Source organism: Aotus nancymaae, unplaced genomic scaffold (assembly GCF_030222135.1).
Source record: "Aotus nancymaae isolate 86718 unplaced genomic scaffold, 86718_ANA_hifiasm-v0.15.2.pri h1tg000029l, whole genome shotgun sequence".
NCBI classification, from domain to species: Eukaryota; Metazoa; Chordata; class Mammalia; order Primates; family Aotidae; genus Aotus; species Aotus nancymaae.
Window position 1 is genome coordinate 8,878,305 of NW_026988442.1, and position 26,142 is coordinate 8,904,446.

At 46.2% G+C, this 26,142-nt stretch overlaps 1 protein-coding gene and 1 pseudogene across 3 annotated transcripts; one reads left to right on the plus strand and one right to left on the minus strand.

Moving 5' to 3' along the window:
* Nucleotides 1-603: 603 nt before the first annotated feature.
* Nucleotides 604-26,116, minus strand: VPS16 (VPS16 core subunit of CORVET and HOPS complexes). Of its 3 annotated transcripts, XM_012455328.3 has the most exons (24): nt 26,009-26,116; nt 7,279-7,367; nt 6,893-6,990; nt 6,675-6,803; nt 6,450-6,594; nt 6,209-6,324; nt 5,980-6,102; nt 5,792-5,847; nt 5,368-5,457; nt 5,172-5,266; nt 4,941-5,017; nt 4,363-4,494; nt 4,141-4,268; nt 3,975-4,010; nt 3,672-3,780; nt 3,228-3,362; nt 3,027-3,135; nt 2,853-2,950; nt 2,661-2,768; nt 2,279-2,356; nt 2,014-2,183; nt 1,837-1,933; nt 1,022-1,125; nt 604-907 (listed from the first exon to the last, which is right to left on the minus strand). In XM_012455328.3, the coding sequence occupies exons 1-24, from the start codon at nt 26,059-26,061 to the stop codon at nt 763-765; spliced, it is 2,520 nt and encodes an 839-aa protein (XP_012310751.1). In that variant the 5' UTR covers nt 26,062-26,116; the 3' UTR covers nt 604-762. The 3 variants fall into 3 exon arrangements, with proteins under 3 accessions (XP_012310751.1, XP_012310753.1, XP_064238350.1); XM_012455330.3 differs by lacking the exon at nt 6,893-6,990 and having other exon boundaries at nt 26,009-26,096; XM_064382280.1 differs by lacking the exons at nt 6,450-6,594; nt 6,675-6,803; nt 6,893-6,990; nt 7,279-7,367.
* Nucleotides 11,550-12,063, plus strand: LOC135276927 (RNA-binding protein 7-like; annotated as a pseudogene).
* Nucleotides 26,117-26,142: the final 26 nt, after the last annotated feature.

A 26,142-nucleotide genomic window follows, 5' to 3' on the forward strand; every position in this document is an offset into this window, starting at 1 on the left:
CAGGTTCAAGCAATTCTCCTACCTCAGTCTCCCGAATAGCTGAGATTACAGGTGCTGCCGCCATGCCCAGATAATTTTTACATTTTTAGTAGAGATGAGGTTTCACCACCTTGGCCAGGCTGCTCTTGAACTCTTGACCTCAGGTGATCCGCCTGCCTCAGCTTCCCAAAGTGCTGGGATTACAGGCATGAGCCACTGTGCCCAGCCCATATATTTGCTATTATCAACCTCCCTGGTCCTCAATCTCCTGTAAAGTGGGGTGATGTTACCTCAAAGGGCTGTCATAAGGAATAAATGAAGTACAAATGTTCAAGTGTTTAGTATGGTTGTGTGTTTACACGCACATATAATGCCTTACACTGTGTTCTTGGTGAGCTGGTGCTTAAGTTTTATGCCATCTCTCCCCATAATCTTCCTAGGGGCTGTGAGCTAGAGAAAGCTTTCCTTGGTAACCATGGAGAGGATAAGTTTCTTCCAAGTATGGCTGGAGAAGCCCCCACCTCCGGTCCCAACACAATGGAACACATGGAGTTTTGCCGTAGTGTCTGGAGGGTCCTGATTTGAGCTTGCCTTTGCTTAGGCTGGACTGTGTAAGACAAGTACTCTAAAGTGTTCCAACTTTATTTACAACCAGACAGCCCTACTACCACCCCTCCACCTCCTCAGCATTGCTCTGGGGGAGGAGCTGGATGAACTATGACCCTTCTGCCAAGCCCAGGTGCTAGGAGGAACCCCTTGCTTGAGATGTGCAGAGTGGACTCATCACTTCTTCTGGGCTTGTGCCCTGGCCCGTTGAATCTTATCAGCCGTGGCCCCATCTGTGGCTCCTGTGCAGTGGGACAATACGAGGCTCAGCTCAGCCTCGTTCCGGTGTTCGATGGCCACGTCTGCAGCCTGAGCCACATCACTATGGTTTGAGCAAGAGAGGAGGTGGTGTCAGGGCTGCTCAAGGGCACAAACCGTGCCTCTTACCAGCCCACAGCTCAGCTGCCCAGCACCCACAGGCCCTCAGTCAACGCACCCAACAAGAAGCAAAGCCTTGACCTTCTGCTCAGGACCCACACGGGAAGCATACTTCTTGGCTTCATATTTGTTGTGTTGTTTGATGCAGATCTCCACAAAAGGCTTAGGAGGAGAGGGAGTGGGTGGAGGGAGAAGGCATAGCCTCCTGTCCTCTCTCTTATGAGCAGAACCCCAATGGATACATCGTCCATATATATTTTATATGTATACGCCCATTAATACATATAATCTCCCAGCCCCCATGCACAGATAGTTATGATCTCAACATTCTTAGGGCAGAAACCATCTAAACCAAAGCTCTGTCAGAGCCTTGAGACCAATTATTTCTAAGCTTCTGCTCTACCACCCGCCACTACTCCTTGTAACAGGCATTCCTGCCACCTCCCCTTGCAGGTCCTGTGTGTTCTCTCATGATTGGCATTCTCAAACCTGCCCTCCACACCTCTGAACTACCCACCATGGAAAACAGCCCTCAGTATCTTCACTGCCTCCCATATGCACCCTCCCTGTCCCCCTCCACCCTCCTCAAACAGGACTTTCCCTCTGGCACATGGTGCCCCCTGTGGCCCTCCCTGAGGAAAGCAGCTCATTCTCCCTCCCCTAACATCTGCAGGCAAACTTGGATCCATCCTCCAGTGCACCCAACACAACGGATGGTGCCTGCCCACTAATGCGTATACAGGAAGGACTCACTAAATAGGTTGGCAGCTGAACAGGAGCATGAATGGGCCATTCTGTCTGTCCCCCTGCCTATCCCCCTCCCCCAAAGACTATCCTCAGTGGAAGTGGGCTGGAGGGAGGACCCTGCCTCACCAGGTAGCCAATGGGTGATTTCTTGCTCTTGGAAAACTTCTCTAGCTCTTCCCAGTCTTCCAAATCTGCCAGGGCAGTCAGCTTCAGCCACCAGAGCCTGCAGGAAAGCTGGGCTTGGAGGTGCTGCAGGAGAGGCAGGTGGTCCTAGACCCACCTACAGCCTGCGACCTCACCTACCTCTTGTCAGGGATGCGGAAGTCACGTGCCAGCTGCTCTGCACGCTTGTTGTGACCACCAAGAATGAGGGTGGTAACAGTGTCATGTAGAGACAGATCTAGGAACTGGCCCCCCAGCTCGTCTTCTAGACGTCGCTGCAGCCGTAGGAGCCGCATTTGATCCTCTGTAGCCTGGGGACCCGGATAATGAGGCAAGATGGGGATGAGGGATCAGGAGGGGAGACCAGTAGAGGAGGAAGAGCCTCTTAGAAAAGGGTGCACCAAACCTTGGCTGCAAACTCATTCTTGGCCTTGTAGAAGGCATCGGCGGCTGTCTGAAGAGCTGCTACTCGACCCTCAATCCGCTACAAAGACAAGAAGGCAGGCCTGAACTCATAGCATGAGGACCCTGGCCCTCCCCACCCAGGCTACAGTTTTCTCCTCAATCCCTGTGCCCAGGGTCACCCTTCTCTGCTAGGTACACCACTTTGATGTCCTAGAGAAACAGCTAGCTCCTCTGACACCAACTCCCATCCTGGCCTCACGTCAGACTCTCCCTCACAGTGAGGACTAGATGGGGTGTACACCCAGCACGAAGGCCTAGATTCCTGAAGGAACCAGACCAACAGCCCCAGCCCCCAGGTCCCACATGTCCCATGGGCCTCAGACCTCTTCTGCAGCATAGCTGGCTCGGATGTGGAAGCTGCCCAATTCCTGGTGATTGTCATCCTGATTGTAAAGGTCCTTCAGCGTCTCTAGCTCCTGATGCTTACAGAACTGGGGCCATAGGCAGGCGATCAGTCAGCAAGGCCAACTCAAGTGCTCAGGAGGCTCCGCCCCAACCCTGCCCACTACACACACCTGTCGGTACAAACTCAGGGCCATGGGCTGATTCCGAAGAGTCATGAAAAAATCTCCTCGGTTCAGCTCATTCTTCAGATGCAGCAACACCGTGAACACTGTAGGAGAATAAGGTGGAGTGGAACTCCAGCCAGGCTCCCACTCACCCTAGGGGCCCCCCAGCCTTGCCCTCACCCAGGTCAGTGTCCCCGCTCTCAATGGCCTTGCTTAGTGCCAGTTTGCTCCTCTTCATCTTTAGGAGAAGGGGTACCTGCTCCCCTGAGCGTGGCTCATACTCCAGCAGCTGTGAGGTGAGAAGGAAGACACAGAGAGGAGCTGGTATGGGGACCCTGAACACCCACATCAGAGTGTCTGTGGAAGGCTGGGCACCCACACCTTGATGGCCAGCTCCGTGCGGCCACAGCCATAGGCTCGTGCAGCAATGTCGGAGTAAGAGACACCAGGTGTGTCCCCCAGCTTCTGGTTAATGGCTCGAGCCACATCCTCATCTGAGACATCCTTCTGTTGCACCTGCAAGGGATGCAGGGTGTCACACACATCTGGATGCCATTCCTCACTCTCCACTCCTGCAAGCCCTTAGGACCCACCCCTTCAGTTTGACACTTTTTTTGTATTTTTAGTAGAGACGAGGTGTCACCATGTTGGCCAGGCTCATCTCAAACTCCCAACCTCAGGTGATCCGCCCATCTCGGCCTCCCAAAGTGCTGGGACTATAGGCTGAGTCACCGTGCCTGGCCCAGTTCTACACTTTCTATTTTCTCCAACTCACCAGGGCCTGGAATCCCCTAAGTACCCTTGGACCCCATCCCACATCCTTGCCTTGTAGCAGGCCCAATGGGCCAGGATCCTGCTGACGCCCTGTACTTCAGGAAGGCGCAAGTACTCGCATATCTGGATGGCCAGGGGGTAAAGTCTCCGCAACACAAGCCTGGTAGACCCAGTGGGTAAAGGATACAAGGAGTGAGGTGGAGGAGAAAGAGGGGGGCAGAGTGGTCTCAGCCTGCACATCAGGCCTCCCACATCCTAGAGAGATGGGTCAGAAGCAGTGACCATAAGACCCCACCAAAGGCTGTAATTCCTACCCCCGACAGCCCTCTCACTGCACCCTTGGGCTTACGCTACCTGTCCAGCAGCACCTGGATGGTGAGCTGCTTGTATCTGTATTTTCCTTGGTTAAGGATTCAGCTGGGGAATAAGCCCTGCCTGCCAAGTACCTGCAGACTGCATCTCCAGCCCCTTCCCCTGCCACCCCTGGCTGTAAGCACCCTTCTGGAGTGCACAGGGATACTGGCTATAGGTGAGTGGGATCCCAATGTGATAGTCCCGAACGGCATTGAGCACACGCAGGTCTTGACACATGCGCACGAAGCTGTCGGGTGGAAATCTGTCCAGGAAGCACTTTCCGAAGGAGGCGGCCTGAGAAGAGCCAGAGGGTAATAGTAAAGAGCTTCCGGCTGCCCATTCCACCTCCTCCCAGCCCCACCCTCCCCAACCCGCCATCCAGGCCAACCCTGAGCAGACTCTTCTGCATGTCTGGCTGGTGCTCATGTCCTGCAGCCTCAATGCACTGCTGCACGGCCTGGGTCAGCTGGCCCAGCTCCTGGATCTCCCTCAGGTACTCATCTGCCTTCTGGCTCTCTTTCTGGTGGGGAGGAGTCCAGAGCCAGAACGTCATGACAGAGAACACTCCTGTATCTGGCCCCTAAACATTCTGGGCTGTGGTTCAAATAAGCTGTACAGGCTGGAGCCCCAACTCCCACAGCCCACTCAATCCACCTAAGGTGCCCACAGACATCATCCCATATCAGCCCACAACTGCCTTTGGGGTGCCTTGAGAACTCCCAATAGTAACTAACCCAGACCTGTGCCTGACTGGGTGGGGATAGTGGAGATGCCCTGCCCATCCCTACCACACCATATGGAGGACACAGTGTCCCTTCAGTCTACCTGAGCCAGCCCTCCCCAGCCCAGACCAGTGTCCTCTCTGGACCTCTCTCTTGACAGGTGGCACCTGGCTATGCCCATACATGCTGGGGCAGGGGCAGGAGGAACACATCCTGGGACCCGGGGAGAAGTCCAGGGCTTTACCTCATACTCCTTCTGAGCCTCCAAGAGCAGCGCCCCGGGGGCCATTGAGGCAATTTTGAAGATCTCCTCGCTGGCCGCTGTGGGAGGGAGTTGGTGAGTGAGGGAGAAAGGCAAGGAAACTCTCAGCCCTGCCTCAACACCCCATTCCTGCTCTGCAGCACTGGCCCAGGGCAGCTGCGGTACCGAGGAGCCCATGCCTTGGGTTACGTGGTGCCCTCATGAAGGCCTCACCTGGAACCTCATGCAGGAACTCGTGGGTGCTGCGGGAGAAGATGCGGACACCATCGAGCTCAGGCACCAGGTAGGAGTCCTCGTCTAGCACAAACCTGAGCTTGGTTAAGGCTCTTAAGAGCACCCACATATGGGGTGGGGCAGGTGAACCCTCCCTTCCTCTCCCCTCCACACACAGGCAGCCCTCCAAGGATACTGGATGCTCTCGGGTGCATCGCCCACCACCATCAGCCGCCTCTCCCAGGCCACCACTACAGCCCTCTCCTTGCTACGAGGACGGCTGCACCTGTGAAAGCACCATACATACCCAGCTAGACACCGGCCCACAGCCATGTCTCCCACATCGCTGCTCACATCCCTTTGTCTCAGGACAGCCTGTACACACTTGCATCCCTGACTGTATGCTGACCTCTCCACTTCCCTCTTATCCCTGAGCCCTCAGCTTGAGGCAGCTGTGGCCCACAGAGGACAATGGCTTCCTTCAAGTGTGCACTGGCAGAGAAGGTAAGATCCAAGCTCCACTAGGCTTGGCCAGTAGACATGATGAATCAAGGAACTGATTGTCCCAGGAAGCAAGCTATGTCTCACCGCACCCACAGCAATAACGCCCCCATCCTCACCAGACCATCTGCTTTGGAGCTGCCCGGATGTTGCAGTTGAACTCACACAGCTTCTCCTGAAATGGTGTGGGCAACGTTATGGCCCTGCCCCAGCAGTCACCATTCTAGTTGAAAAGCTCCCCCACATCCCCAAAAAATCTTATACCCTAAACAAGGCACAGTACCCCTGTGTTGCCTCAGGATCACACCTTGAGTGATGCCGTCCCCATCCAGATGTAGCCTGTGTCTGTGAAGAGTGCCAGGTGTCGGTAGGTGAAGGAGACAGCCATCTGTAGGAAGCTGCTTACTCCTGGGGCCAGGCCAGGCGGTGTCTGAGGCAGAGCCAGGGTAGGGGTAGGGCAGATATATACGGACTTTTCAGAGCCTTCCCACTGCTCTCCCCAGCCCCTCCACTTCATTCCCACTCAGGGCCCTCACCACTGTGGAGCAGGCTGCATGGTCCAGGAGGTATAGATCAGGCCCCACAGCCAGAAGAATGTGTGCCACTCGGTCCTGGCATAGCGCAGTCCAGCAGGAAGGTGCACTTTGCAGACCTATGGCAAGGGAAAAGGACAGTGTTAGGATTACCAGGGCCCACAGTTTCTGCTTCTATGGGTCTCACAGGCTGGAGGCACATCTGTGGGTACTAAATGGCCATCTCAGTGGTGTCAGGGCTTACCTGGCACCTCTGGCATCCGGCGGAGTTTAAGGTCACCCACATTGGCACTGAGGGTGAAGCGGTGGGCCCCTGTGAGGATGGCCACTCCAGAACCAAATTCAGTGTGAAAGATCCGGGCATCCAGAACCCGGTTCTGGAGTACTTCCTAAGGAGAGGGGTCATGGGTTGACGGAGCCACAGGGTCATACACTCTACCCCGCTTCCCCAGCCCTCCGTGACCCCTACATTGCCCATGCTGAAGTGTCTCCGGAAGTCACCATGAAGCCCATAAACCAGTACAGCACCATCTTCCTGCACACAGAGCAGCTCCTCCTCAGCAGACCAGCCCAGGGACACCACGGGTCCACTCTTCCACTGCAGGGAAGAGAGAGGTTCCTGAGGCTGTCCTCAGGTGAGGAAACCCTGTCCAGCCTCCAGCCACAGGGACCGTCAGAAATGCTCACCAGCAGGCTGGCCAGAGGCATGCCAGAAGCAGAGTATATATCGAGCACTGGCCTTACACTGGCAGCTTTCTCCTTCCGCCAGGGGTTCCTCAGCAGTGCTGCAGTTTGAGAAGAGACCTTCTGTCCTAGCTCCCCACGCCTACCCCATGTGAAGCAGGCCTCAGGTCCTGACTCCCCAAGCCCACCACATGTAAAGCAGGCCTCATGTCCTGGCTCCCCAGGCCCACCCCATGTGAAGCAGGCCTATAAAAACCAGAAGTAAAAGCATCTCAGCAGGGTGAGTGGGCGGTGGAAACAAGAACAACCTGACAGCAAGGCCCCAGGAATCAAGGACCTTAAGTTCATCCCAGGGTCCCAGAGCAGGTGGTGGTGGAGTGGCAACATACCAATGGGGCCCCCATAGGGTGCAGCAGCCACCAGGCAATCCCTGAGTTCTTCCTTCAGGTCCCAGTCCATGCTGTACAGCTCATATTTCCTGCCCACACAGAGATGAGCAGAGATTAGCCTCATTACCCTGCATCCGGAGGGAGTAAGTCCCAGAGGAATTCCTAAAGCCTCCATTTGTCTTCCACAAGGCTGTAGAGGAAGTCTCCACCCCTACCCCCAGAGGCAGGGAGGAGGGTGATGACCAGAAAGTTAGGCAAACTGACCACATGCATGCCTAGGGACAGCAGGAGAGGCAGCAGAGGGTGTTGGCAGGGAAGGATGTGGTTCTTGGGGCAAGTGTCCAAGGATGGCAGGAGCTCTTGAGCCAGGCAGACTGTGTGGCCAACATCCAAGGCACAAACTGAGATAGAACTAAGGTGAAGTGGCTGGCTCAGGCCAGCTTTAACAGGAAATGAGACTCTGAGAAAGGGTCTCTCAGGGAAGAAAGCCTTTCTTCCATTTCTAGTTCTTTTTTGAGAGAGGGTCTTGTTGTGTTGCCCAGGCTCGGGTGCACTGTCACAATCACAGCTCTCTGTAGCTTCGACCTCCCGAGCTCAAGTGATCCTCCCATTTCAGCCTCCTGGGTAGCTGGGACTACAGGGTGCACTATTATACCTGGCTATTTTGTTTTATTTTTTGTAGAGACGGAGTCTCCCCATGTTGCCCAGGCTGGTCTCAAACTCCTGGGCTCAAGTAATCCTCCCACTCTGGCCTCCAAAGTGCTGGTATTACAGGTGTGAGCTGCAGTGCCTGGCCTATTTCTGGTTCTTTGTGAATCAGGGTGTGGGCTTTATATCCAGGGGTTCAGCTCTATGCTTATTGACAATGAACTTAGTTTTAGAGGTACTGAGTTAGCAGTGCCTGAAAGAAATCCAAGAGGAGCTTTTCAGTGAGATGGTGCTGGGAGAAGTCCTGGATTGGGGATGTCAATCTGTGAACGCTTGGCTTATGGGAGGTAACCAAATCACAAATCACATGAGGTATGAGACGATTACAATCTGAAATGCTCATGGACCACCGAGTGTGTGCTGCTTGGGAAGTCAGAGTAGGGAGCTTGAGGTATGTCAGCATACCTTAAGATGAGGGAAAAAGGAGTAGCAAAAGAGACAAAGAAGTGGGCACTATTCCAGGACACCAAGAGAAGACAGTGTTCAGGAAGGGCATTTCAGCCAGTATCATTTCAGGGATCTTCTCATTCGTGATCAGGGATATGCCCATCATTACCTACTATTTGACATCCTTGGTTCTAGCCAACATAATTTGAGAAAAAAAAAAAAAAAAGAGATGTTTATATTTTGATGAAGGAGCAGAGTTCATTATTTGCAAATAATATGATTACCTACTTAGAAAATCCAAAGCTGTGACCCTAGCACTTCATGGGGCTGAAGCAGGCAGCTCGCTTGAGCTCAGGAGACTAAGACCAGCCTGGGCAACATGGTGAGACCCCGTCTTTACAAAAAATACAAAAACTAGCTGGGTGTGGTGGCACATGCCTGTAGTTACTAGTAGCATGCCAGGCTACTTGGAGGGCTGAGGCAGAAGGATTACTTGAACCTGGGAGGTCGAGGCTGCAGTGAGCCAAGACAGCATCACTGCACTCCAGCCTGGGTGACAAAGTGAGACTCTGTCTCAAAAGAAAAATAAACAAACAACAACAACGACAAGAAAAAACCCAAAGCAGTCTAGGAAACAATGAATACCAGACTCTCACACAGGGTGTAGGATGATCAACAAAAATCAGTTTATTTTCTATACCAAGAAATTTTCATACCATAGCAAGAATCAATTAGAAATACAACTTTTCAAGGTGAGGTAGGTGGATCACTTGAGATCAGGAGTATGAGACCAGCCTAGCCAACACAGTGAAACCCTGTCTCTACTAAAAATACAAAAATTAGCCAGGCGTGGTGTAATCCCAGCTACTTGGGAGGGTGAAGCATGAGAATCACTTGAGCCCAGGAGGCAGAGGTTGCAGTGAGCCAAGATCATGCTACTGCACTTCAGCCTGGGTGACAGAGTAAGACTCTGTCTCAAAAAAATAAATAAATAAAATTAAAGTAAAAATACAAAAATTATCCAGGCTCAGTAGGAAGTGCCTGTAATCCCAGCTGCTCAGGAGGCTGGGGCAGGAGAATCACCTGAACCCAGGAGGCAGAGGTTGCAGTGAGCTGAGATCATGCCACTGCACTCTAGCTACCTGGGCGACAAAGTGAGACTCCATCTAAAAAATAAAAATTAAAAAAAAAATACAACTTTTAAGAGATCCTAATAATGATGGGAATAACACTGTAAGATATCAAATAACAAATTTAACGAAAAATTTTACAAAATCAGATCTTTTCCAAAGCTATAAAAGACATGGAGAAATATCCAAAATAATGTATAAATGCACAGGATTCCAATAAATATCTTCTGCCAATTATCTGGCCAGTGGAGTAGTAATGCACAAACTGATTCTAAATTTCATATAGTGGGGCCAGGTGCGGTACGGCTCACGCCTTTCAGAGGCCAGGGTGGGCAGATCACCCAAGGTCAGGAGTTTGAGACTAGCCTGGCCAACATGGTGAAACCCTGTCTCTACTAAAAATATAAAAATTACCTAGGCATGGAGGTGGGCACCTATAATCCCAGCTTGCAGGAGGCTGAGACATGAGAATTGCTTAAACTCAAGAGGCAGGGGTTGCAGTGAGCTGAGATTGTGCCACTACACTCCAGCCTGGGCTACAGTGGGAGACTTGGTCTCAAAAAAAAAAAAAAAGAGAGAGAGAGAGGGGAAAAAAATCATCTGAAAGAATATACAAATATCTAAAAATCTTAAATATTTTGTGGTATTTATATTTAAATATAAATTTATATTTATTTAAATTTAAATAAATTTATATAATTATGTAAATTTATAAAATTTATATTAATAAAATTATATATAAATATAACTTTATAATTATATTTATATATTTAAATATAAATACCACAAAATAATAAATCTAAATATAAATTTATATTTATATTTAAATACCACAAAATATTTAAGAACATTTGAAAATAAGAGAACAGGACCCTTTGGCCAGGTTAGGGAGGCGGCGACGTTGAGATGGGGGCGGCGGCGGCGGACGCGGATCGCACTCTTTGTGGACAACCTGGAAATGAAAGTCACCAAGGAGCTCCTTTTCGAGCTTTTCCACCAGGCTGGGCCAGTAATAAAGGTGAAAATTTCAAAAGATAAGGATGGCAAACCAAAGCAGTTTGCATTTGTGAATTTCAAACATGAAGTATCTGTTCCTTATGCAATGAATCTACTTAATGGTATTAAACTTTATGGAAGGCCTATCAAAATTTAATTTAGATCAGGAAGTCAGAAAAGAGAGGGGGCCAATATTCAACATCCTTAAAGAAAAGAACTTTCAACCCAGAATTTCATATCCAGCCAAACTGAGCTTCAAAAGTGAAGGAAAAATAAAATCTTTTGCAAACAAGCAAGTACTTAGAGATTTCACCAACACCAGGCCTGCTTTGCAGAAGCTTCTGAAAGAAGCACTATACATATAAAGGAGCAACCAGTATCAGCCTTTCCAAAAATATATCCAGCTAGTATCAAATGGCAGTATTAAACTCATATATATTATTAACTGGATAAAAAGCCAAAACCCATCGGTACGCTGTATCCAGACCCATCTCACATGCAACAATACATAAAGACTCGAAACAAATGGACAGAGGAAGATATACCAACCAAACGGAGAGCAAACATAAATAAACTAATAAAAAGCAGGAGTTGCAATTCTCACCTCTGATAAAATAGACTTTAAAGCAACAAAGATCAAAAGAGGCAAAGAAGGACATTACATAAATGGTAAAAGGATCAATGCAACAAGAAGAGCTAACGATCCTATATATACATGTACCCAATACAGGAGCACCCAGATACATAAGACAAGTTCTTAATGACTTATAAAGAGACTTAGCCTCCCACACAATAACAGTGGGAGACTGTAACATCACATTGTCAACATTAGACTGATCAACGAAATAGAAAATTAACAAGGATATACAGGACTTGAACTCAGACCCGGAATAAGTAAACTTAATAAACATTTATAGAACTCTCCACTTCAAATACACAAAACGTACATTCTTATCAGTACCATATCACACCTATTCCAAAAGTGACTATATAATTGGAAGTAAATCACTCCTCAATAATTGCAAAAAAAAAACCAAAAACTGACATCGCAAGATGTCAGTTTGTCATATCCCCAGCATCATGTTGGAAATTCAAGCCCTACCTCCACATCTCCTAGCAGCAGGTACGAAAGAACTATGGATAACATGACTTCATCAGCACAGATAATTCATAGATCTTTCTCTTCTCCAGAAAATTTTCAGAGACAAGCAGTGATGAACAGTGCTTTGAGACAAATGTCATAGGGTGGAAAATTTGCTTCTCCACCTCTGGATCAATCAGGATTTTCACCATCAGTCATAGTTTTAACCAATCTTCAAGCTCCCAGTGGCGCCAAGATACCCCATCCTCACAGCGTAAAGTCAGAATGAATTCTCATCCCTACCTAACAGATAGACATTATAGCCAGGAACAGCGTTACACTGATCATGGGTCTGATCATCATTACAGGGGAAGCAGAGATGATTTCTTCTATGAAGATAGGAAACATGATGGCTGGAGCCATGACTATGATAACAGAAGAGACAATAGTAGAAATGGAAAATGGCGCTTATCTCGACACTAACATGTGTTAAAAGGACATTGTTTTTATAGGGTCATTTTAGGCCCTTTAACTAAGTTGATAGGGAAATAGTTTGTTGAAAAACTGTACAGAGCAGCTTTACAAGTTGTCACATTTCTTTATACATTTTTTAAAGCTACAATTTCATACAAAATGAATTGTGGTTTTATTACAGTAATAACCTTTCATCTCAGGGTTTTATGAAGAAGAGAGGGTTTTATGCAAAAAAAAAAAAAAAAAAAGTGCTACAATTCCTAATCATTTTAGACACTTTAGGAGGGGGCAAAGTTGTATGATAAAGCAGATATTTTAATTATCTGTTGTCTTTTTATATGGCAAGAAATTTCTTGCTAGTGAATCAGATTTCGGTGTACATAATAGAAAACATCCAAGTTGACAGTCTAAAATGGCTACCAGTATTTTGTTAATAAATTCAAAAATACAACTTTTCAGTGATTCATTTTACTAACATTCTATTTGAGAAGGCTATTGGTTAAGTCTGGGGATAAAGGCATTGCTTAACTTCTTAGATAATTTAGGTATAAATTCTGTGACATGCTCTTGAGCTTTACCCTAGTTGAACATACAAGTATAGATCTACACATACTGTTTCATTCTAAAATTTTAGAAATTGTTCATTAAATCACATTCGAGGTATAATAAGTCACTCAGGAAGTTGAAATATCTCTACATGTATGTTTTTACACTAAAAATACAGAGTTAGCATAAATCCCTTTTTCAGGAAGAACAAAAATGTCAGTGCATAGTTAGATAAAATGGTAAAATGTTTTACTGAAAGCATACTCCTTTGGAAAAAGATTCATGAAGCCTTTAAGTACTGCCTCTGTTGGCCAAACTTTAACATTTTAACATTTTCAAAGTGCCCAGGATGCGTACAAAGACACATTTAATGGAGATTGTACAGGCAGCTTTTTTGTTTGAACATTTGAGAGAATCTAATCTTAACATTTTCTAATTTTAAAATTTTTAAATCTTGTTTAACAAAAACATTTATGTATTAAGATACTGTTTTCCTCCACAGAATTGTTTACAAAAGTTCATTTGTTGAAAAATAAGGATCCTTTTTAATATAACCACAGCATTTGTACTGTCACTTTTTAATATACTAAAAAAAAAAAAAGAAAAAAAAAAGAAAATACGAGAACAGATGTATACCAGATATCACACACTATAAAAAGTTAACTTAAAACTATTATTTTGGTACAGGAATGTGCAAATAGATCAATGGAGGAAAATGGAGTCTAGGAAAAGAGCTCAGAATTGAGCATATAATAAAGATGGCATTTCAAATTAGTGCAAATTGATACTTGAAATGAGACAATGGGTCATACAGAAGCACAATAAATGCTATTTCATTATTTTACTTTCTGTGTTAACATATAGAAAAATGCTCAAGAGACTTCCATACTAAGCCAGAGACAGTGATTACCTTTGGGGAGGGTGGTAGATGGGGACACACCTGGGGAGCTGTCCATTTTTATATTACAAGCATACATCATTTTGTTATACTTTGCTTTACTGCACTTGGCAGTTACTGCATTTTTACAAATTGAAGGTTTGTGGCAATGCTGAGTCAAGCAAATCTATCAGTGTCATTTTTCCAACAGCATGTGCTCACTTCATGTCTCTATGTCACAATTTGGTAATTCTCACAATATTCCAAAGTTTTTCATTATTATAAATCTAATCTAGTGATCTGTGATCAATGATGTTATTATTGTAATTGTTTTGGGGTGCCACAAACTGAGCCCATACATAATGGTGAGCTTAATACGTATTGTATGTGTTCTGATTTCTCCACCAACCAGCCGTTTCCCGATCATCTCTCCCTCTCTTTGGGCCTCCTATTCCCTGAGACACACAGTGTCGAAATTAGGCCAATTAAAAACCCTCTATCTGTTCAAGTGAAAGAAGAGTGGTAAATCTCTCACTTTAAATCAAAAGCTAGAAACTATTAAGCTTAGTGAGGAAGGCATGTTGAAAGCCAAGACAGGTCAAAATCCAGGTCTTGAGTGCCAGTTAGCCAAGTTGTGAATGCAAAGGAAAAGTTCTTGAAGGAAGTTAAAAGTGCTACTCCAGTGAATATAGGAATGATAAGAAAGCAAAGTAGCCTCCTTGCTGATAAGGAGAAACTTTTAGTGAACTCTGTATAAGATCACACCAGCCACAACATTCCCTTAAGCCAAAGCCTAATCCAGAGCAAGGCCCTAACTCTTAAATTCTATAAAGGCTGAGAGAGGTGAGGAAGCTGCAGAAGTCTGAAGCTAGCAGAAGTTGGTTCATGAAGTTTAAGGGAAGAAACCATCTCTGTAATATAAAAGCACAAGGTAAAGGAGCAAGTGCTGACATAGAAGCTGCAACAAGTCATCCAGAAGATCTAGAAAAGATCATTGACAAAGGTGGCTGGCCAAACAACAGATTTTCAATGTAGATAAAACAGTCTTATGTTGGAAGAAGATGCCATCTAGACCTTTCATAGCTAGAAAGAAGTAAACACCTGGCTTCAAAGCATATAAGGACAGGGCTGACTCTCTTGTTGGGGCCTAATGCAGCTAGTGACTTTTAAGTTGAAGCTAATGCTCATTTACCATCATGAAAATCCTAGGACCCTTAAGAATTATGATAAATCTACTCTAGCTGTGCTCTAGAAATGGGATAACAAAGCCTAGATGGCATGGCATGGTTTACTAAATGTTTAAAGCCCACTATTGAGATCTACCGCTCAGAAAAAAAGATTCCTTTAAAAACATAGCTGCTCATTGACAACGTACCTGGTCCCCGAAATACTCTGATGGAGATTAATGTTGTCTTTATGCCTTCTAACACAACATCCACTATGCAGTTCATGGATCAAGGAAGGAGTGATTTCAAACTTCTTTTTTTTTTGAGATGGAGTCTCACTCTGTTGCCCAGGCTGGAGTCCAGTGGTGCAATCTCAGCTCACCACAACTTTTGCCTCCCAGGTTCAAGCAACTATCCTGCCTCAGCCTCCTGAGTAGCTGAAACTATATACACACACCACCATGCCTGGCTAATTTTTGTATTTTTTTAAGTAGAGACAGGGTTTCACCATATTGGCCAGGCTGGTCTCGAACTCCTGATCTCAAGTGATTCATCAGCCTCAGCCTCCCAAAGTGTTGGGATTAGAGGTGTGAGCCACCGCGCCTGGCCTCAATTTTCAAGCCTTATATAAGACTTTTTTCTTTCTCTCTCTCTTTTTTTTTTAATTAAAGAAAGACAGTGTCTTGCTCTGTTGCCCAGGATAGAGTGCAGTGATGTGATCACGGCTCACTGTAGCCTTGGAGCCTCAAACTCCTGAGCTCAAGTGATTCTCCAGCCTCAGCCTTCCAAGTAGCTGGGACTACTAGCGCATGCTAGTGTGCCTGGCTAAAACAATTTGCGTGTGTGTGTAGAGATGGGGACTCACTCTGTTGCCAGGCTGGTCTTGAACTCCTAGCCTCAAGTGATTCCTACACCTTGGCCTCCCAAAGTGCTGGGATTACAGGCATGCACCACTGTGCTCAGCCTAGAAATACATTTTAAGGCTATAGCTGCCATAAATAGCAGTTCCTCTAATGGATCTGGACAAAGTAAACTGAAAACCTGGAAAGGAGTCATGATTCTAGATGCCATTAAGAACACTTATGATTCATGAGAGGAGATCAAAATATCAACATTAATAGGAGTTTGGAGGAAGTTGATTCCAATCCTCATGGATGACTTTGAGGGGTTTAAGACTTTAGTAGAAGTCTCTGCAGAGGTGGTAGAAATAGCAAGATAATCAGAATTAGGAGTAGAGCCTGAAGATGTAACTGAATTGCTTCAATCTCAGCACTTGAACGAATAAGGATTTGCTTCTTACGGATGAGCAAAGCAACTGGGTTTTTTGTTGTTGTTGTTGTTGTTTGCTTGTTTGTTTGTTTTGAGACAGAGTCTCACTCTGTCACCCAGGCTGAGGTGCAGTGGCATGATCTCAGCTCACTGCAACCTCTCTCTCCCAAGTTCAAGCACTTCTCCTGCCTAGGCCTCCTGTAACTGGGAATATAGGCACCCACCACCACACTTGGCTAATTTTTGTATTTTCAGTAGAGATGGGGTTTCACCATGTAGGCCAGGCTGGTTTTGAACTCCTGGCCTCAAGTGCTCCGCCCACCTCAGCCTCCCAAAGTGCTAGGACTACAAGTGTGAGCCACCGTTCCCAGCTGAAAGTGGTTTATTGAGATGGCATCTACTACTGGTGACAGCATCTACTACGTGAACACTGTTGAAATGACAACAAAAGAATTAGAGTATTACATATACTTAGTTAATAAAGCAGCGGTGTGGTTTGAAAGGATTGACTAAATTGTGGAAGTTCTACTGTGGATAAAATGCTATCAGACAGCAATGCATGCTACTGAGAAACCTTTCATGAAAGGAAGAGCCCACTGATATGGCAACTTCATTGTTGTTTTAAGAAATTGTGGTAGCTACCCTAACCTTCAGCAACCACAACTCGGATTAGTTAGCAGCCATCACCATTGAGGTAAGACCCTCCACCAGAAAAAATACTACAAGTTGCTTAAGGCTCTGATAATCACTAGCACATTTTAGCAATAAAGTATTTTTAAATTAAGGTATGTACATTTGTTTAGACATAATGCTATTGCATACTTAATATACTACAGTATAGTGTAAACATAAAACTTTTACATGCACTGGGAAACCAAAAAATTCATGTGATGTGTTTTGCAATATTCACTTTATTGTTGTGGTCTGGAATTGAACCTGTAATATCTCCAAAGTATGTCTGTATATCCTTTGGCATTATTTGAATTCTTTACAACCCATATGGATTTCTTTTGACATTCTATAACTAAAATTATTGGGTGAAAAAACATCTGATAGGAAAATAGATATTCATACAGATCTAGCATGCCAGTTATCACCGTATTGCCTCTCAGCTCCAAATTCACCCTTTAACACATGTTCTATGGTAATGGTCAGCGTTCCTTTAAGCATTTCTTCTTTATAGCGAGCATGTTAAGCTTTCTCAGCAGAGGGCGCTGGAAGGACACTGCATTAGGAAAGGGCCCTCCTGTGCTTCCAGTGGTGGCCACCAGCCAGCAGTCAGCGTGTGAGAACATCTGGAACTGCTCTGCCCCAGCCACACATCCACAAAGCATGGTCCCTCGGCAACACTGCAGCCCTGCCCGTATCGCTTTTCTCAGGTTCTCTCGACAGACGCTATACTCCAGGCTTCCTGACCATATCAGGTCCCCACTTCCTCTTCATACCAACTTGCCGGGCCACTGGCTGCATGCTGCCTGTGTCCTAGGGTTTCCACAAACTCCCTCTGCACACCTGTACACCGAGCCGCTGGCTGTGACTTACTATATATATATATATATTTTTTTTTTTTTGAGATGGAGTTTCCCTCTTGTTGTCCAGGCTGGAGTGCAATGGTGTAATCTTGGCTCACTGCAACCTCCACCTCCTGGGTTCAAGTGATTCTCCTGCCTCAGCCTCCTGAGTAGCTAAGACTACAGGTGCCCACCACCACGCCCAGCTAATTTTTTGTATTTTTAGTAGAGACAAGGTTTCGCCATGTTGGCCAGGGTGGTCTCAAACTCCTGACCTCAGGTAATCCACCCACTTAGTCTCCCAAAGTGCTAAAATTGCAGGCGTGAGCACCTGGCCAACAATTCTTTATATTAAACTTTCCAGGTTAAGTCTTCTGACTGGACCTGGACCCAGACTGATATGGACTTGGAATAGAGGGACTAGTCCCAGAAGACAGATCCGCTAAAGATGGGATTTGGGAACTGGCTTGGTGTTGAGCTCTTTGTCAATGGAAAACAGATGCTATAACCCATTGTATGTACTTGCATCACAATTTATCAAGTCTGCAGTTTACTGTGATGAAATGGTAACTGAAACATGTACTATGGGAGTGACTTCTGTATTTGCCACTATGGGAGTAATGATGACTTTATACATGGTGGTATGGAATGGATTATTTTGAGCACACTTGAACATTTACAAAGAGAAAGTGATCTCAGGTCCGTTAACATTCAACTTGAGTCACGTTCTGAGAAGCAGAAGGCTTCTATAACAGCCCTAAAAGAATCTTGTTTTGGCCAGGTGCGGTGACTCACACCTGTAATCCCAGCACTTTGGGAGGCCGAGGCAGGTGGATCACCTGAGGTCAGAAGTTTGAGATCAGCCTGGCCAACATGCTGAAATCCCGTCTCTACTAAAATTACAAAAAATTAGCCGGGCGTGGTGGTGCATGCCTATAATCCCAGCTACTCAGGAGGCTGAGGCAGGAGAATCACTTGAACCCCAGGGAGGCAGAGGATGCAGTGAGCTGAGATTGTGCCATTGCACTCCAGCCTGGGCAACAAGAACAAAACCCCATCTCAAAAAAAAAAAAAAAAAAAACCTTATTTCTTGTAGCCACATAGCTGCTTTTACTGAAAATCAAACACAAAATTGTGTGAGTTGTTGAGTTACAACAGTTGAATTCGCCAACATACCATTTCTTGTGTGAAAATTAGGGTACTGATAGGAAACAATGAGATCCTGAATCTTGGAAGAGGGACATCTGGTTAGATCTACATGAAACTGACAATTTTGGATTCCTAGGTCATTCTGAGCTTCCCTTGCCAGAGGAAAGCCTTCCTGTCTCCAAGGAGACTAGCTTTTGCTTGAAAACCCTGATAACCTAACTTGGGGTAGATGTCTTAGAAGCCTCCCAAGCCAAGTAACACTGCCAATAGCAAAGACAACACATGACTCCAGTATCGCATCATTCCTGGAGGAACTAGCCTACAAGTTGATCACATTGGGTCTCTTCTATTTCAGAGAGAGCAACGATTTATCCCCACTGGTACAGATACATAGTCTGAATGTGGATTTGCCTTTCCTGCCTGCAATGTGTTTTCCAGCACCCACCATCTGTGGATTTACAGAATTCTTTATCCAGCATTGTGGCATTCTGCAAAGCACTGCATCTAATCAAGGACCTCATTTCATAGCAAAGAAAGGTAGCAGTGGGCTCAGGGCTATGGGATCAATTGGCCTTACCCTAAGCCCCATCACTCAGAAGTGGCTGACCTAAATTTACTGACAACTTGGTTATAGCACCAATTGCAAGACCATGTCCTTAAAAGGATAGGGCTTGTTTTACAGGATGCAGCCTATGCTTTTAATCAGAGATGATTATATGGTGTTATCTCCGCCATTTGGGACCTAGATTCAAGAGGTGGAAGTGGGAGTGGCTCCGCTCACTATTACACCTGATAACAACCTTGCAAAAATGTTGCTTCAGTCAGGCATGGTGGCTCACACTTCTAATCCCAGCACTTTGAGAGCCTGAGGTGGGCAAATCACCTGAGCCCAAGAGGTTGAGGCTGCAGTTAGCCAAGACTGCACCACCGCACTCCAGCCTGAATGATAGAGTAAGATCTCGTCTCTAAAATAATTAAAGTTAAAAATAAGAAATAAATAAAAGTAGAGCCCTTGTAGTGAGTGAATGCAGGCTGACTCCATATAATAGGATTGAGAGCCCAGTTGGGGTTGGTGCCTGTTGGTGTCCCAATCTGCCTGTTGTGTGAACCTCATGGCAGTGCTCATCAGCCTGGGTACATGTACAGAGGTGGTGAGAGACTGGTGCACTGGGAGGTGGCTCTGCACAGGGCAGGTGTAACCAAAGGACAAAGAATCAAGGTTAGGGAAAGGGTAAGAAAAAAACTGAAGCAACTCACTGTGGCTGTACTCTAATGTGGGTAGAGAAAGAAACATCTACAGAAGGGGATTCTGCAGGTAGACACCAAGGGAACAAAGGGCTCCATGAACGACGATCCTGAGGAGGTCGAAAGATGGGTATATCATCAGGAGGTATTAGAGTATCGGTGCAGAAAAGAGCTTGTGGTCAGAGAGAGGGCAGTTTGAATTCAGCATTTCAGAGGTAGAGGAGTTCTGGATAAGCACAAGGGTGGGGTGGCTGTGATGGATAAAATCACCTGAGTAGAGGTCACAGAACCATGAAGCCAGGTGGCCACTGAAGTCACCCTGGAAGTTGGCAAGAGCTAGGATGCCTAGGAGGCTGTGGGCCAAAACAACAATCAGGGAGCAATGCACTTGGTCCAGGATGTCATCAGCAACACAGACCAGGTGAGAAGGAGGCACAAGGGACCCCCAAAGTGGGCACAAAAGGGTCAGGGAGTGAAGGGCACTCATGTATGGACCACCTCCTGAAGCTTTAAAGTGGGCTTCTTGAGTACAGTGAGGTGACTCAAGCTGTGCTTGGAGGGTACCACAGGGCATGGATGGGCAGAGTGAAGGGCAGCTTCTCAGAAAAACCTCACCCTCAGAAAAGCCTAAGGGTGACGAATTTGTGAGGACAAGCCACACCCTTAGTGAGGAAGGCCAGCTCCATCTTTCTTCTCCACTCTTAGGTTCCAGAAGTGGAAATCTCAGCAGCAGTAAATGGATCTTGGAATCTAATATGAGGAAATCGTTAAACCTAATGGTACTGGTAGCTTCAATTCCAGTCCCCTGCTAGAAACAGGAAATTCCTGTGGCACGGCAGCTGAACTGCTGGAGAAGCACAGTCTACTGGGGTGTGAGAAGACCCTTGTGTGAAAATAGATGATCTCTACCTGTCCAAGCTAAGATATCAGGCCATATGGGAGGAAGACGCATTGTTAGGTATAATCTGGTTGCCTTGGGGTATCATTCAGTAATTTCCAAATCCCAGGCCCTAAAGAGCATTCACTGTCACTTCTGTAATTCCTTGTTTCCAGCCTGTCTCAAAAACATATACTATTAAAGTACTCGTGGGCATTGTTGCTGGGAATGTAAAATGGTGTATCAGCTACTATGGAAAACAATATAGCAGTTCCTCAAAAAAGTAAACATAGATTTACCATATGATCCAGAAATTCCACTTCTGGGTATATACCCAAAATAATTAAAAGTGGAGTACAGAGGCTGGGCGGGCGGCTCACGCCTGTAATCCCAGCACTTTGGGAGACTAAGGCGGGCAGATCACCTGAGGTGAGGAGTTCGAAACTAGCCTGGCCAACATGGCGAAACCCCATCTCTACCAAAAATACAAAAATTAGTTGGGCAAGAGATGGGTGCCTATAATCCCAGCTACTTGGGAGGCTGAGGCAGGAGAATCGCTTGAAGCCGGGAGGTGGAGGTTGCTGTGAGCTGAGATCTCGCCACTGCATTCCAGCCTGGGCAACAGAGTGACACTCTGTCTCAAAAAAAAAAAAAAAAAAGAAAAAAAAAGCCAAGTACAGAAAATATTGAAGAGATATTTGTAGACCCACATTCATAGTAGATTATTCACAACAGCCAAGGGCTGACAGCAACCCAAGTGTCCATGGATAGATGAAATGGATAAGCAAAATGTGGTATATGCATACAATGGAATATTATTCAGCCTCAAAAAGGAAGAAAATTCTGACATATGCTACAACATAAATAAACCTTGAAGATATTATGCTAAGTGAAATAAGCCAGTCACAGGAAGATAAGTGGTGTAGGACTCCACTTACATAAGGAGTCTAGAGTAGTCAAATTCAGAGACAGAACATAGAATAGTGATTACCATGGGCTGAGGGGAGGAAGAAATGGGGAGTTACTGTTTACGGGTACAGAATTTCAGTTTTGCAAGATGAAAAAGTTACGGATACTGGTTACACAACAACGTGAATATACTTAACACTACTAAAGAGTACACTAAAAAATGGTTAAGATAGTAAATTTTTTATCATTTATATTTAACCACCATTTTTTAACATGTTCATTTTTGTTGTTGTTGTTCAGCCTCCCAAGTAGCTGGGATTACATGTGTACGCCACTATACATGGCTGATTTTTTTGAAAAAAGTTCATGTTTATATATTAAAAAAACAAAATGAAACAAAAATATAACTACTTAAATAGTTGCCCACCCTTCTAAAAATAATTTCAGCAGTTTATAACGCATCTTAACTCTCCTTTCTTTCACCATAATATGCTTCTTAAGTACGTGAAATTCAATGTATTTAAAACTAAGTTCACCTTCTTCCCTGCCAAACTCACTCTTCCTTTCTCATGATTTTATTTAAGCCCCAAATCCAAGTCATCCTTGATTCCTTGCTCTCCTTCCTCCCTACCAAGTGCAATCATTATAAATTGCTTCCATTTTACCTTTTAAATTTCTCTCAGATTGGCCCCTTCTCTCCACCTCCACCATCACCACCCACAGTACTGGCCATCTTCAACTTCTTCCTGGTCTGTTCTGTCAGACTCCTAACCATCTCCCTTGCTTCCACTTTTGCTTGTTCCTGCCAACTTTTCCCCACTATTGGCTACAAAAGGAACTTAAAACAAATACACACACACACACCCTTGCAAATCCAATCACATCAATCTTCTGTTAAGGCCCTTTAATTGAGGCTTCCCATTGTTCTGGGCTACAAATCCCTGCAGGGTGTGATCCCTAAAAGAAGAGCATTTCCTTTCAAGGGCATTTACTGTTTCTGGTGCCTATAGCACTCCAGCCACACTGGCTCTCTTTAGGTCACTGTGCATGCCCCAGTCCTTCCTGCAGCAAGACTTTTGTATATATGCTCTTCTCCACCTCCATCCCACTTCCTGCACCTAAATCTACTCATTCCCTAGATAGGGTATTATTACTTCTTTCAGAATGTCTTCTCTGCCTTTGACTCCCCCAGTCTGTGACATGTTCTCTGCTGAGAAATGCTGAGTGTATGATAAATTATATTGTTTGCTAAGAAGAATGATGCCAAGAAAAACCTAGCTGCCTCCAGCCCCAAGGGGAAAACTGCTTGGGGCATTCTAATGTATCAAAACAGTATATGTATATCATACACCGGTTAAAATAATTCTTTAAGCATGGGATATGTGACCCTGCCCCCGTGGTTCCCTCGTGGAGAATACTTTCTAGTATCAATGGTAAGCAGGCACCAGCTGCCTACCTAGTTTATCTTGGGTCTATGAGAAAACACAGAACACCTGCCTGTTGATAATAATCACCTGTTCAGAGAGAATAACTACATGGGTTCAAATCTGCTCGGGGGTCCGCAGCCCAGAATGCTGTCAGCCTCTGAGGCTCTCAGCTCAGAAGACTGTTGACCCCCAGACAGTTCCACTTTGCTGTTCTATCTGGGTGTCTGCTTCTTAATGCTTTCAGCACCACCTAGGTAGGGGGTGGTCTCTACAGCCGAGCTGGTCTCAGTAGTTCTCTTAGGTTATTTGCTCCTATACCTCTCCTTATACTGATTATGATCAAACAAACACTGAGTGATTATCAACTGTCTCACTTGCTGCCTGTAAGTTCTATGAGGGCAGGTAGAACCCTTCCAAATCTGTTTTATTATACAGGCTCAGACTGCAAAAGGAACGGGACAAATTAATTAATTAGATTAGCCCAAGTTGCATTTTTAAGATTAAAAAAATGGCCTGACTTCTGGAGTCCCATAAGAACTGGTCACCATTTCTCTTCCTCGCCTTCCCAAATTGCGTGAGTTCTCCAGAATACTACTTCCAATGCAAAAGAATCCTGTCAGGCAGATAGGTCTTGAAATGCAATGTCTGCCACCTGTTTATCATTCATTCACTTAGGCCTGCCTATGCACAAAGCTATGCACACATATGAACAAAAATAAGTACTTGCTCTTAAAGCATTTCCACTCTCGTGGAAAAGGTGAAACATACTCTTATATTTTCCAGTTAACCGCCCCCCTACCTGAAACCCTATGTTTTAACAGGGGTCTAGAACCTGTCTGGGTTAAAAGTCTGATTCCACTACTCAATAGCTGTGTAACCTGGTCAGTAGTTGGATAACCTGGCCTCTCTGTGCCTCAGCTTCCTCATCAATAAGATGGTACCCACCTCATGGGATTGTAAGGCTTAAGCAAGTTAAGACACATAAAGTACTTAGCATAATGTTTAGTACATAAGAAAGGCTCAATAGCTGTTAGCAACTTAAAATATAAATATCCACCCCAGCAAGGCTTAGACCCCTAATCCTTTCTGGCAGTACAGCACAGGTAAGGGTAGGTTAGCCATTCAGGTTGTGTCTGTGGCATGTACCCAACACATACATTCTTTTAAAACTTTATTAACATGTCAACAAAGTAAAGACTACATCTGATAAATAAGAGCTCTGCGGTAATGAGGTCACTGTCTGCAGTACTCTTTGATTTAATAAGCCTGGGTAGGCAACAGGTATCTTCAAAATAATACAAGTTAATATTTTAAAAGTGAATGTTGTGTCAACTAGCTGGTGTGTAAATACTAGATGATGTGGCTACTTTTGTCAGCTGATATACCCCTCCACAGAAACAAGTTGAAGTAATTATTTCCTACTGATTTCATGGATTTTTTTTGAGATGGAGTCTCACACCGTCGTCCAGACTGGAATGCAGTGGCGTCATCTTGGCCCACTGCAACTTCCACCTCCCAGGTTCAAGCAATTCTTCTGCCTGAGCCTCCTGAGTAGCTGGGACTACAGGTACACGCCACCACGCCCCGCTAATTTTTGTATTATTAGTAGAGACGGGGTTTCACCATATTGGCCAGGCTGGTCTCAAACTTCTGACCTTGTGATACGCCAGCCTTGACCTCCCAAAGTGCTGGGATTACAGGCATGAGTCACCGCGCCCAGTGATTTTATGGATTTTAATGAATTTTTTGCAATTTTTTCATATTGCACAGGCATATCTGCCCCCTACCCCGCCCCGCCCTGCCCCAGACAGATTCTTGCTCTGTTGCCCAGAGTGGAGTGAAAAATTAGCCAGGCGTGGTGGCGGGGGCCTGTAGTCTCAGCCACTCGGCAGGCTGAGGCAGGAGAATTGCCTGAACCCAGGAGGTGGAGGTTGCAGTGAGCCAAGTGCCAATGCACTGCAGCCTGGGCAATAGAGCAAGACTCTGTCTTTAAAAAAAAAAAAAGGAAAGAAAATAAAAATAAAAAAACACGCTTTCAGCCCTCAAGGAGCTTTGTTTAGCAGAAGAAACCTATACAAATATCGCCTAAATATACAAATAGGCCATACCTAATAGACCCTAGCGCTGGGCCCAGTGAGGCCCACAGGATTCTCTATTGGAGGAGAATCAGGCACAGTTCCAAAAAGAACCCTTGAACTAAGTCCTGAAGGATGCATAAAATTCTTCAATGAGATAGAGAAATGGCAGTGTCCACAAAAGGAACTGCAGACTGGTTGGGGCCCTGTAATTCTGCGTGGCTGGAATGCACGATTTGGGTAGGAGAGCGGCAGATAAGGTTGGAGAGACAAACAGGGCTGTCTTGTAGATAGATGTTTGTTCCATGAGAAGGTCGTACTTTTTCCTAAGTAGGGAAGCTATGGGAAAATCCTAATCTGGGTAACGATGTGACGGGTTTACACGTTAGAAACATCGGTGTTTTAGGACTCTACAACTCCCATGGGAGGGCTGCCCTAAGCCAGGGGTTCTCACTCCCGCTGTTCCGGGATTCACGGACGACTCGCCGCCTTTTCCCAGCCTTGGTCAGCACTGTTACCCCGCCCGCCGTGCGATCCCGCCCCCCTCGGAGCGCCCCTGTGGTCTGACTTCAGCAGCACTTTCCGGCAGGAGACCGGGCACTCGCTGTCACCAGCGAGCGGCCTCCCTCAACGCGATTTGAGCATCCTTCCGGAGGCTAACAGACCTGGGCTTCGGCGTGACCACTGTGCTTGCCTCAGTTTCCTTTTCTGGAGCAGAGAAGGCCCGGCTCCCCGCTCGTAGGCCGCTGTGCGCTAAGTGGCAGACGCTCTGGGAGAGCCAGCGCCGGGCGGACCCCAGCGCCAGTAGTGACGGGGGCTAGGGCCGCCAGAGCCGCCGGGTGACTCCAGCCGGCGGGCGAGCGGGGTAAGCCGGGCCATGGGCGGGAGGGCGAGGCGGCTCACCGGTAAAAGGCAGAGTCCCCGAGCGGGTTCCAGTTCGCCGTGTAACAGTCCATGCTGGTGCAGACAGCATCAGGGAAGCGCCGAGGGGACACCCACCCAGAGCGGGCTCTAGGCCGGCACTTCCGCTTCCGCCC

Coding starts and splice junctions, on each gene's coding strand:
- VPS16 (XM_012455328.3), bottom strand. CDS start 26,061: ATGGACTGTTACACGGCGAACTGGAACCCGCTCGGGGACTCTGCCTTT. Junction 7,368..26,008: donor GGGGACTCTGCCTTTTACCG/GTGAGCCGCCTC, acceptor CTGTGTGGGCAG/GAAATATGAGCTGTACAGCA. Junction 6,804..6,892: donor TGCCTCTGGCCAGCCTGCTG/GTGAGCATTTCT, acceptor TCTTCCCTGCAG/TGGAAGAGTGGACCCGTGGT.